The 12,335-nt window shown below is 36.2% G+C and overlaps 1 protein-coding gene across 1 annotated transcript in view; it reads left to right on the top strand.

Annotated features, from left to right (window-relative positions):
• Positions 1 to 1,930: 1,930 nt before the first annotated feature.
• LOC107489774 (alpha-galactosidase-like) overlaps positions 1,931 to 12,335 on the top strand; it is a 40,973-nt gene continuing 30,568 nt past the window's right edge. Inside the window, exons 1-4 of the mRNA XM_016110535.1 lie at positions 1,931 to 2,023; positions 2,860 to 2,921; positions 3,001 to 3,065; positions 3,247 to 3,326. Of these exons, the coding sequence (XP_015966021.1) occupies positions 1,931 to 2,023; positions 2,860 to 2,921; positions 3,001 to 3,065; positions 3,247 to 3,326 (300 nt within the window). The remainder of the gene's footprint in view (positions 2,024 to 2,859; positions 2,922 to 3,000; positions 3,066 to 3,246; positions 3,327 to 12,335) is intronic.

Raw genomic sequence — 12,335 nt, 5'->3', positions numbered from 1 at the left:
TCCACTTAGTAAAATAGTCAATCCCTACTATGAGGTATTTTACTTGTCTTGGAGCTTGAGAAAATGGTTCGAGGAGGTCAAGGTCCCACTTTACGAATGGCCAAGGTGAGGTAATGCTGATGAGCTCCTCGAGAGGTGCAACATGGAAGTTGGCATGCTTTTGACAAGGCGGGCATTTTTTTACGAACTCGATTGCTTCGCTTTGCAAGTTTGGCCAAAAAAAATCAGCTCGGATCGCCTTTTTGGCTAGTGATCGTGCTCCTAAGTGGTTCCCTCATGTGCCATTATGTACGTCCTCTAAGACCTCTTTAGTGTTTAAGGTCAGGACGCACTTTAATAGACACATAGATATCCCTCTTTTGTAGAGAATATTGTGGACCATGGTGTAATTTTGTACTTCCTTTATGAGTCTTCATGCCTCCTTTTTGTCTTCAGGAACAATATCAATAGTTAGGGATTTTTGTCCTATTTCATAGTTCATTATAGGTTCATGTGTCTATGTTTAAATTAGTTAGGGGTTTAACTATCTCCTAAAAAGTTTTTAAAAATTTAATTGTCCTATTTTACTACAGCATATTGTTGACACGGAAGGGGGCGTTTTGTCCTTTGGAATAGTTTCTTGACACGTTATCAGCTAACGTGACACATAGACAAAATCTGTAGTTCTGGATGGAGACATTAACAGAGGAAGTAGAATGTCTGACAAAGTTAATCATTAAGGGGCTACAATGTCATTTTCAATCAATAAAGGGCGGAATGAGAGTTAGTGAAATAGTTAGGGATCGAAGTGGGATTGTACTCAAAATAAAATACTGAATGTTGATGTTAACATTAATTGAGATTAGTTGGAGCTCAAAATTCATCATAATTTAATTTGTGAAACCAAATATGACTCTTGATCAAAAAATAATATTAAAAATTTACACTTAATTAATTATATCAAGTGATCATGAGAAAATTCATATGATAAAATGTTTCATTTTATTTTTTTTTTGTAGCAGGGCAATTTAGTTGCAAAAGCTTCAACATTTCCTTCAGAAATTAAGGCTGTAATTGATTATATTCATAGCAAAGGTTTAAAGTTGAAAATCTATTCTGATGCTTGAGTATGTATCTCACATTAAACACAATATTAATATATTAGTTTTAAAAATTTACTATTTTAAATTTTTTAATTACAATAATTTTCTTTGTATAGAGAGATCAGACATGCAGGAAAACTATGCCTGGATCAGGGACATGAAGTCCAAGATGCAAAAACATTTGCTTCTTGGGTAATACATTCATTTGAAAGTCATTTTACACTTTTAGATAATTTTTTTATTTTGATTCATGTATATATAATTAACTTATGTTTTCAATGTTATTTTAGAGAGTTGACTACTTGAAGTATGATAATTGTAACAACAATAATATAAGCCCAAAAAGAGAGGTATTAATTAATGGGAGTATATATATATATAAGTAAAGTTTTATTAAACTATGAAAGATCAATCTTTTTCTTAGGTGTTAGAAATAGTCGGAGAACAATGATTTGTGAGGATTTTTTAATCTTTTTTTAATGAATTTACATGTAAAATTGTTAAATTAAATCAAGATTTATGTATTTTGCTACCATGAATGTTACTTTGAGTTGTTTTGCAATATGATTTAATACATGTGGCATTCAGGCGAATTTGGTAAAGTGCAAAGAGAATTCGTGGATGCTGTCAATTCTGACCTCCTCTTACTCCAACGAGCATAACTTGAGTTACAGAAGTCCAATTGATGCAGTTCTAGCGGCATTGGAAAGCCAACTTCTAGAATTTTTCAACGTTATATAATAGTCTATACTTTTTCTCTGCCATGGTGGCGGCAAACGCCAGAAACCTCACGTTTAGCGCTAGAGACCTCGTACAACATGAAAAGCTTACTGCCATGCTAGCGCCAAATGCCAGAACCTGAAGTTTGGCACCAGGATCCTGGGAATGTGTGCATAATTGCTGCTTACATGGTGCCAAATGCCAATATGCTGAAAAAGAAGGTTTCCAGCGTGATCTTCACAGAATCTTTTGATTTAATTTAGTTTTTAAAATTAGTTTTGAATTAAGAAAAGATATTTCTAGATTTTAGAAATAGTATGTTATATTTATTAGGATTAGATATAAAAGGAGAAGAGATCTTGGCCTGGGATTTCTTCTTCTCCCCTTCCGCATTTTTCAGAATTACACACTTTTCTCTGCAAGGATTTACTTTCTCCATGAGTAACTAAACTTCTTCTATTATGGTTAGGAGCTCTGTTTATTCTATGAATTAATACTATTGTTATTCTACTTTTAATCAATGCACTGTTCTATATTCAAGAATTACTTTCATTCTTCATCTTAGGAATCAGAATATATTAGAAGATAACTCTTTTTTTTTACTTGAAATCTTGTTGAATCTTGGAAAAGCTAACTCACTTGAATAACAGCTTAAAAGTAAATTCTCGCAGTTCTCTAGTTATCTGGATTTAACGTGATACGTGATATATAATTATCTTATCTTTGGGTAATTAAGGTTTGTGTGGCTAATAAACTAGAATTGGACTTAAACATTTAATCTAAATTAAGTGAACAAAGAATTGTCGGTTGATTAGGTCAGAGAAGATTAAAACACTAAGAAATTAGTGTTTAATCAATTAGGATTTGTCATGAATTGAATCGTGCATGATTAAAGTAGTTGGTAAGAATTGTTAATCCGAAAAAATAAACATCTCCAAAACCTTAACTGTTTTTCACACATTTTTCACATCCAAGTCATTATTTGCTTTCTTAATCTCTAAATTACTGTTTAATGCTAATTGCACTCAAAACACTCAAAATCCAATATACTTGTCAGTTTAGTTATGGTTTTGAAATACCACACCAAACAACTAGAGACATCAAAGATAATTGGGACAGGCTAGGCGACTATCAATAATAATGTGGTTTATGAGAAATTTAATTCCCTTGTTGGAATTTTATTTTCAACATTGTGCAGCATGACATCTCTTACAGATCAACATGACAAATGGGCTTCTTATGCTGGACCTGGAGGATGGAATGGTAATTATCTATCTTCACTTATCGGAGAACACTTGTCAAGGGTCTTAAAATAAAGTGATTTTCTTGAAGAGTAAAATATGTTCAACGTTTATAACGCATGAATTTTGTATTTAATGAAGAAAAATTAGAACTTTAAAAAAGTTCTAATTAAAGTAACTATATTATCAATTTTTGTGAACAGATCCTGACATGCTTGAAATTGGAAATGGAGGCATGACAGAAGAATACCGTGTTCATTTTAGCATATGGGCATTAGCTAAGGTATTTTCATTTCTATATATGTCACAAAATTTTATGGACAAAATGTATGTTATATATATTTGTTACTCGAAAAAGATTTTCGATTAAGATGAGCTAATTTGAAATGGAAGCAGATGTTGAAAAGAAGCACGTGCAACATTAATTAGGAGTTATTCGACACAGATTCGATTCTGGATGTCTTATTAAATCGGACCGGCCTAGTCGAACAGATATTCGAATGAGAAATCAAATAGTTGCTCAAATAGTAGATCGAACGGTTACGTAAGTAGAGAAGTTGAAGACCTTTCATCATGTGAGGAATTTATGGGTAACGTTTTTGGGGAAAAGAGCGGAAACGGTTACCTGGGAGCGTGCATACAAGACAGCATTATGTAATTAATAATCGGTTATAAAAATGGGTTATAAATATTAGAAAGTTTTAGGGAATAAATGTTGAAACTTTGCTTCAGAAATTATTCACGCACACTCACATCCCCAGAGACTTTCTGAGTCTGCTTCGAGTTAATTATTTGTAGGGTTCCTTCCATGTCTTTATCTTTTCAATTTAACTTTCTTCAAACTTTATCTTTCAAGCAAGTTTATTTTACAAGCAATTTTATGTTTCAAGCAAAGTTTATTTTTTGAATCCAATTTATATTTCAGTATCTTTTAATTTTCATGCCAAAAGCCCTTTGACCTAGTCGAAGGCGCCTTTATCGCTTTCTTTAAATTTCAACGCAATCTTTTCGATTTCAACCAATTTCCATTTCGAATTCGTCGTTTCAAACTTCTTTTTTTCTTTTACAAATTTTAATTTATTTTTCGTTTCAACATTTGTCTAATCGAAGATGCTTTGATACACTTATAAAAGCCTGGTACCTGCAAAGAGGATTAGGTTTCACTCCCAGATTATTAGATATCGAACCACCATCGATTTGCTAAAAATCAACAAAACAAATTGGCATGCCCAGTGGGACAGTTTTAAATTGAAGTGTGTCAAAAATTTTTTGTATTATTTGGTGTATGCGATTGAGAAGCGGAAATATCATTCACATGGCTGATGAGTTATCAAATGTGAATGGTGGTTCATTCACCAATGATAGCATACCAGTAATTGCGCAACAAGCAAACATGATTTAACGTTCGGAAGGTGCGATTGGAAGTGAAAGCATAGCGGTTAACACTGTACAAACTGGAAATGTTGGACGTAACATTTGTCCACGTGGTAATTTGCCACCACCTTCAATAACTACCGGTTGGCCCCCTTATGGCCTTCTTCCCGGTTATACTCCACTGATGGGTAGTTTTGTTCCTCCTGTTCGATTTAGGAGTGTAAATGGAGGGAATAATTCTCAAAACCCACAACATTTCGAATATTCTCGTGATTATAATGTAGGCTCTACTTCGAATGCTGCTAATTCTATGGCAGTGTATTGGCAGCATGTAGAGGAAAAACATCATGACTTAGTCAATTTGTTGACTCAGCGAATGACCACTGTAAGACCCAGAACCTTTGAAAAATCTTTTATGATCAAGTCTCAAATCATATAGTTATGCATAGCCTTAATTTTAGAAATTATTTTATTAAAGACAATTAAGGCAAGTTTTGATTTATTGAATTTGAGATAAGTTATGATTATTATGCAATTTTATAATTATTGGATTTGTATATTTTATTGAAAATAATTTGTAAAATTAATGAGCAAATAGTATTTTCTGTATACAATTAGTGTTGGATTTAATTGTGTTTCAATTACTATATTTTCCCCAATTTCAATTGAAATTACTAAAATACCCCTAACCCTAACCCTGAAACCCTAACCCGTGACCCGATTACCTTCTCCCCCAACCCGGCAGTAGCAACACAAATGCTCCCCCCTTTTTTCCTCAAACCAATACACCCAGCAGTAGCAGCAGATCTTCCCCCTTTCCCAACAGAACGTAACACACACAGCTTCCTATTTCCATGAAAGAAAGAAATTGAGGCAGAGAGGGAGAGGGAGCTTAAGAAGCGAGATTGGGCAGAGAGGGAAAGGCTGCGCTGTGACCACCGCCCAGCTGTCGCAGTCGCCGTCGCGCCTTGCGGAGGTCAGCTTCGCCGTCTTCTGCCTTTCTTCAGACCGTCTCGCCACTGACGTCGTTGAGCAGGGAGAGCGACCACCACGCGGAGCCGCCGTCCTTGCTCGTCGTCCCCCATGGAGTCGCCGCCGTCTGTGAAGCCTGGGTCACCGTTCTGCCTCGCCATCGCCACTGAAGCAACACCCAGCCAAGCTGTGCACGCCGTCCCTGTGCTGTCGTAGAGGTTTGGAGGAAGGGAGGCAGAACCACGAGGTAGAGGAGCCATTGGGGGTGTTGCACCAACCACCGCCGCAGGTGTCGCTGCCGGAGAAGGAAGCTGCGTCTCTGTGAGTCTGACCGTCGGGGATGGTTTTGTGACTTCTGGGATCACCGTCGGAGCTCCGAGCTGAGCTTCTGCCATTTGAGAACCCTATTGCCGTCGCCGGAAGAACTCTGTCGGTAAGGGTTTTGATTGAGGTTTCTGTCTTTTTGGTTTTCGAGAAGGTTTTAATGTTGCGCAGTTTTTATAGTTGATCCACCGGAGCTTCTGGCCGCTGCTGGAGCTGTTGTCGGGGCTGGTTCGAAATCGTAGCTGCTTCGTGTTGTTATTCCGGTAAGAAATTATGTTTCGAAAGCCCTATGGTAGTGTCCCTATGTGTATTGAAGCCCTTACGATATTAATGTCCTTAGAGTTTAGTAACTGAGGTTGCTTGTTGTAATATAGAGCTGTTTGTGCTGCTGCGAAAATGTGTGGGGCTGTGCTTTGAAGCTGCCTTTGATTTGGAGTTGAGGCGAAAAGAACTTATGAGGCGTTTGGATTATGAAATTTGCATTTTTGAGGTAGGGGCGCTTTCCGAAAACTATATTTTATGTATGAAATTATTACATATAGATACTGATGTGAGATAATGTGTATTTGGTGGTTGTAGCAGTCTTATGTATTATTGATTGTCTCGAATGATTATGAATATTTGTTTGATTGGATTGTCGTATGGCTTTGTGAAACGAAATGCTTATGAAGTTGATTCTTTTAAAGCTTTGAGATTGAGTTTAATCCGTTGGAAATTGATTTGAGTTGAATGAATTTTCTTAAGAAGGTAAAAAATAGAATACACTCTTGAATTCAGCCTGGCTTGCTTTAAATGATCTGGTTTGATAAATAATTGTTGCTGAACCATTTCTTTAAAGCTTTGAAAATGAGTTTATTCGGATGATAATGATTTGATTTTGAAAGGATTTTCTTGAAATATGGAATTGAGATGACTGTTGGATTTTGACTTGACTTGGACTGATTTTGAAATTTGGACCGTTGAAAAGGATTGTGAAACGGTTTAGTTGGGACCCGAACCGGATGGCAAAGTCCAAGTTTTAGGGGAGATGCTGCCGAAATTTCTATAAAATTTGAGTCTTTATTGAAATGTTGTTTGGGAAAAATGATGAGTTAAAGACTTCTACTATTTTATTTGAATTATCAAGAAAAGGATGATTCATGCTTTTGAAAAGAGAAAATTGTGATTTAGTCTTTCTTCTTAAGAAAGGCATTGTATCTCTTTCAGGAGAAAGCGCTTTCTAAATCGGAAAGACAAGGTTTTAATGATTTTAAATGAATTTGACAAAATGAGTTATGTTATTCTCCCCTAAAGACTTGGGACTCTGCCGAGGAACTTTGTTATAAAATCCCATTGTTGGATGGATGATTTTGAATGTTTCAAAATGAATCTTTAACTTTCCATGGTTATGGAAGTTTTGGAAAGAGTATGCCGAGAGTGGCATTGATTTTAAAAGGGGAATTTACCTTGAGTAAAAGTGGCTTATGAGCCTGAGATGATTTGAGAAATGAGATCTTTAAAGCCAAGGCTGAAAAGAGTTGAAACTTGATTTCAAATTGAAATGAACTGAGAAAAAGTGATTTATGGCTTAAATGCCGATTTTATGAATTTGATGATGTTGAATGGTGAAAGTGCTGTTTTGTTATGGGCCGGAGTGGCTTTGTATGATTATGAATATTGGTTGGTTCTAGATTGAACCGTGAGTCGGAATGGCTGTGTATGATATGAATATTGGCTGGTTCTGGACTGAACCGTGAGCCGGATGGCTAAGATGGATGTTGATCCAATGAGAATGAATGCATGTATATGCTGAATCATTGATAAATGTGAATGTTGCACTTCCACTATCGGAGATAAGAGTTTCCCTGGGAGAAAGCATTGGCTAGCCACCACGTGCTTCAGGTTGAGACTCGAAGCTCTTTTGACCCTATGTCGTCAGGGTGGCGGGGCACTGTGAAAGCCCCGGATGAGCTCACCCCCATAAATATTCACTAGTGAGGGTGATGGATATGGATCATGATTATGATCAAGTTTATATTGAGTATAACTCGAGTTGGGGAGACACGACAGAGGGATAGTCCAATGGTTAGCTACCAGGACTTGTCGGGTTGGCTCTATAACCAACAGATGATATCATCAGCCACTATGTGGTGATTGGTTGTTGGTTGGATTGTTTGGGCCTAGGGCCGTGGTTGAATTGAGATGGACCGATGGTTGGTTTCGGTTTTGTGTTTCTGATTTGGAAAAGTATGAAAGGCTAATTTGGTTCAGCATAGATAAACCTTTTGAAAGGCTTTTGAATATTGTTTTAAATGAAGAGTTTTCTCTTTCAGAAAAGGATTTCAGATTTCTTTTTATTGAAAACCATTGTTTTTTAAAAGAAGCATAAGTCGGTTATTAATCACTGATGCCGTTTATCTTCACGTATCCTATTACAGTAATTCTCAAAAACCCTCTACTGAGAACCCTTTCGAGGATGATGTTCTCACCCCCTTACATTTTTCCCCTTTCAGGATATGGACGCAGATGTCACGAAAAGTTTATTTAATTGTTGTTGAGATGCTTTGTATTGCTTTAGATTATTATTTATTGCACCCTCGCCTTTATCTTGATATATTCTGTAAGGGGGATAGGAATTGTATTGGATAATGCTTGTAATATTATATATATATATATATATGTATGTATATATATGGATGTACTCTTTATGAGTTTTTATAAGTTGTATGGTATCTATGGATGTACGTTATCGAATGAAGTATCTTGGGAGCGATATTGCCGTAAAAAGTTTTAAACAGACTCATATTTTAGTATTAAATAGTATAAGTGTCGTCGTAATGTCCGATCTATCAGAGTCACGCAGCCGGAAGCGTGAGCTTTGGTAGTCAGGGTGTTACATTATGGTATCAGAGCATTCCTTCCTGTAGAGCCTGAGGAATGGACCGACTATGCTTCAATTGCATACTCTGAGCGTTTGTCATGTATTAAGTCTTGTCGAATGACGAGAATTAGAGCTTTATGCACATGGCGGTCTATTGATTAACGCTATTAGTCTTGCGTTGCATAATTCTTGGTATTAAGTTTGGCCGGCTTAATACTAGTGAATTATGTATATGAAAGCACTAATGGGTTATCATAGATGATATGCGAGTTTTGAGTAAAGCGAATCGCAGGTTTTGGGAATGCTAGAAACTATTTCTCGAGGCTATTCAGTTGTGTGTCTTGAATTCTATTCGAGTCGATCTGTTCTTTCATATCCTAACTTGAAGTTCTTGTTTGCTACTCCTCTTGAAAAGTAATTTGATGTTTCCACTCTATTTCTCTATTCATATGCATTCTTGTTTGATCTTAGGTGCATATGCTTGTTTAAAATCCTTATTGCATCTATCTTCCTCTGTCTGAGTTCTTCTTAACTCATGTATTCTTTGATATGGCTTTGAACTTGACCTAACGCGCTGTGCGTTTTAACTCTGGATTCCGAGTCCATTCTTAGAGGAATTATCAATTCAGTTTTTTCTCTTATTTAATGGTGATCACAGCCAATTTTGAGATTTTATAAAAATTGCTGTTGATTAGATACATACTTATCTATATATGAACTTTGAAGATTTCTTATACAGTTTAACAACTATTTAATTTTAATACCTCGCTTGTACTTTTACTGGTTTATGGAACTGCATTTACCTTAAATTACAATTTGACTTTCTAGTAATTTTACTATAGTTCCAATGCACATCTTCGTTTGATTATGTATTTGGATATTTTTCAACATTTTGGAAAGAAAGGACTTTTCACTTTTATCCCCGTTGAGCTTCGTTTGATAAGCTTTACTCAACTTATTTTGAATTGAGTTTGATTTAGCATGCTATATGGTTTATGCCATTGTTGTTCTTTTGAAAGTGTTGGACTCATAGCTTTCTTCCTTTGAATGGACTAAATTCTCTATTAAACCTTCCAACTCTATAAATGTCATACTTGACTTTGTTTTTAACTAATCTTTTACATTTCATGAACATTTACATTGATCTTGGTTTTTCTTCTCTGGTGAATCTCATTATTATACGAGACAGTTTGGTTCATTTCAAAATAGTGCATCGTTTATCCTCTCATTGTCCTTACAAGAGTTTTTAGTCAAAGATTTATCCTTGGGAAATCACTAATGATTGGGTTATCTTTTCCTATGACTTTTGCGTTCTTTTGGATCAATTGAAAGCTTGTTTGATGTCGCATGCCTAGTGGATCTTGTTTTAACTACCTTGATTTAAGATCTTTTCTTGTATGGCTTGACTCCTTTTCAAGTACATCATAATCTTCTTGAATATCGTTGTGAGATGGTGATTTCAAGTATACTTTTGGAGTCTTGTTTTGAATTTTATAAAGCATATTGATTTCTCTTTGAAGAAGTTCTAAATCGAACTTATTTTTCAGTTGCTTGGTTATAATTGAAACCATTGTTCAATTTTTGACGAAATTGTTTTAAAGTTGACATGCGCTATTTTAAATGAGGTTTTGAGAAGTTTCCTTGCTTAATGGAAACCTGTTCGTTTGTAACGCACCACTTATTTTCTTACCAGATTGTAAGCAAATTTTTACCTCAGAATTTCTTTTCTAAAAAGAGTTTAACTTTCTCTTTCGTCCTTGCTAAATCTTTTATACACGCTTGTTTGAATATGGAATTTGGGAACTTTTGAACAAGCATTTGAGTTCTCTTCCGAGTTTTATGATTGCTTTTGGTTAAGTTGTGCACCTAATTATCTTTCTAACATATTTGAGGAAATATTTTGGGCTCTTAGCCAAATTTGTGTGCATTTTGTTTTTAATGCTATACATGATCTACTTCAACATGAAATTGAATTAGAGCAGAGGCCGTTTATACTTTGTTACTCTCTTGAAGGATGTTTGTTGTTTAACTTCTCTTTCAGACTACGAAGTGATTTTTGCAAGTTTTCGATTCTTTTATGAACAATGTATTTGGGAGTATTTCTAATCGTGCTCTTGAGTTCTGTGAACTTTGTCTTGGGTCTGAGATATTCTTTTCTGTAGACCTCATACTTCTTTGACTCAGCTTGAAATTGTTTCAAACTAATGTGCTGACCTTCTACTTATCGGTCCTATTGAATTTCTGTGATACAAGGGTTATCTTTGAAGTTGTCAATTGACTTGTTTATTGCAAACTTCATTTACTTGATCATCCTTGCTTGTCTGGGATTGGATACATTCTCTCAAATCTATGAGTATTATCTTTGACAATTGTTGCTCCTTTCTAAATCTTGTATCCTTCTGAGTAGACTCGAGAATTGTTTTGATATCACGTGCGACTTGTAGACATAGTATTGCGATGCGTTAGTTCCTTAAGACGTGATATGTTCATACAGAAGTTGAAACGGTAGGTGTGCAACGTTACGAGTTGCGGGTGTTTTGTTCCTTGTGAACAAGTTTGCGGTTGTCAGGCTTATGATCGAATATGGGAATTGTAAAGTGCTTGATAGAGTTGGAAAATTGAAGCTTTGAGGTTGAGATGAGATTAGTGTGCGGATGTTGAGCTCGTCGTTGTAACCTCATCCTGTTTTATAACCTTCAATGCCTTACCTTACTATCACAAGTTTGACCCATGTCACCTTTTGCATTGAGCCTACCTTGTAGCGTTTGCTTTGCACTCACACTTCTACTTTTGCATCCTTATGCATATGACAATCAAAGTATTTGAAAATCGTATATATGTTTATATTTTAAGATATTTTTGCTTCTTCCTTAAATGTGTTCAAGGGTGAACTGCTATGGGACTTCTTTCGTTTTGTATCAATTTTCGAGGACGAAAATTTTTATAAGGTGGGTAGAATGTAAGACCCAGAACCTTTGAAAAGTCTTTTATGATCAAGTCTCAAATCATATAGTTATGCATAGCCTTAATTTTAGAAATTATTTTATTAAAGATAATTAAGGCAAGTTTTGATTTATTGAATTTGAGATAAGTTATGATTATTATGCAATTTTATAATTATTGGATTTGTATATTTTATTGAAAATAATTTGTAAAATTGATGAGCAAATAGTATTTTTTATATACAATTAGTGTTGGATGTAATTGGGTTTCAATTACTATATTTTTCCCAATTTTATTTGAAATTACTAAAATACCCCTAACCCTAACCCTGAAACCCTAACCCATGACCCAGTTACCTTCTCCCTCAACCCGGCGGCAGCAACACAAATGCTCCCCCCTTTTTCCTCAAACCAATACACCCAGTAGTAGCAGCAGATCTTTCCCCTTTCCCAACAGAACGCAACACACACAGCTTCCCATTTCCATGAAAGAAAGAAATTGAGGCAGAGAGGGAGATGGAGCTTGAGAAGGGAGATCGGGCAGAGAAGGAAGGGCTGCGCTGTGACCACCGCCCAGCTGTCGCAGTCACCGTCGTGCCTTACAGAGGTCAGCTTCACCGTCTTCTGCCTTCCTTCAGACTGTCTCGCCACTGACGTCGTTGAGCAGGGAGAGCGACCACCACGCGGAGCCGCCGTCCTTGCTCGTCGTCCCCCATGGAGTCGCTGCCGTCTATGAAGCCTGGGTCACCGTTCTGCCTCGCCATCGCCACTGAAGCAGCACCCAGCCAAGCTGTGCACGCCGTCCCTGTGCTGTCGTAGA

This window comes from Arachis duranensis, chromosome 5, assembly GCF_000817695.3.
Source record: "Arachis duranensis cultivar V14167 chromosome 5, aradu.V14167.gnm2.J7QH, whole genome shotgun sequence".
Classification (NCBI taxonomy): Eukaryota; Viridiplantae; Streptophyta; class Magnoliopsida; order Fabales; family Fabaceae; genus Arachis; species Arachis duranensis.
Note: the sequence above shows the minus strand (reverse complement) of the source record. Positions and strands in the feature narration are given on the sequence as shown.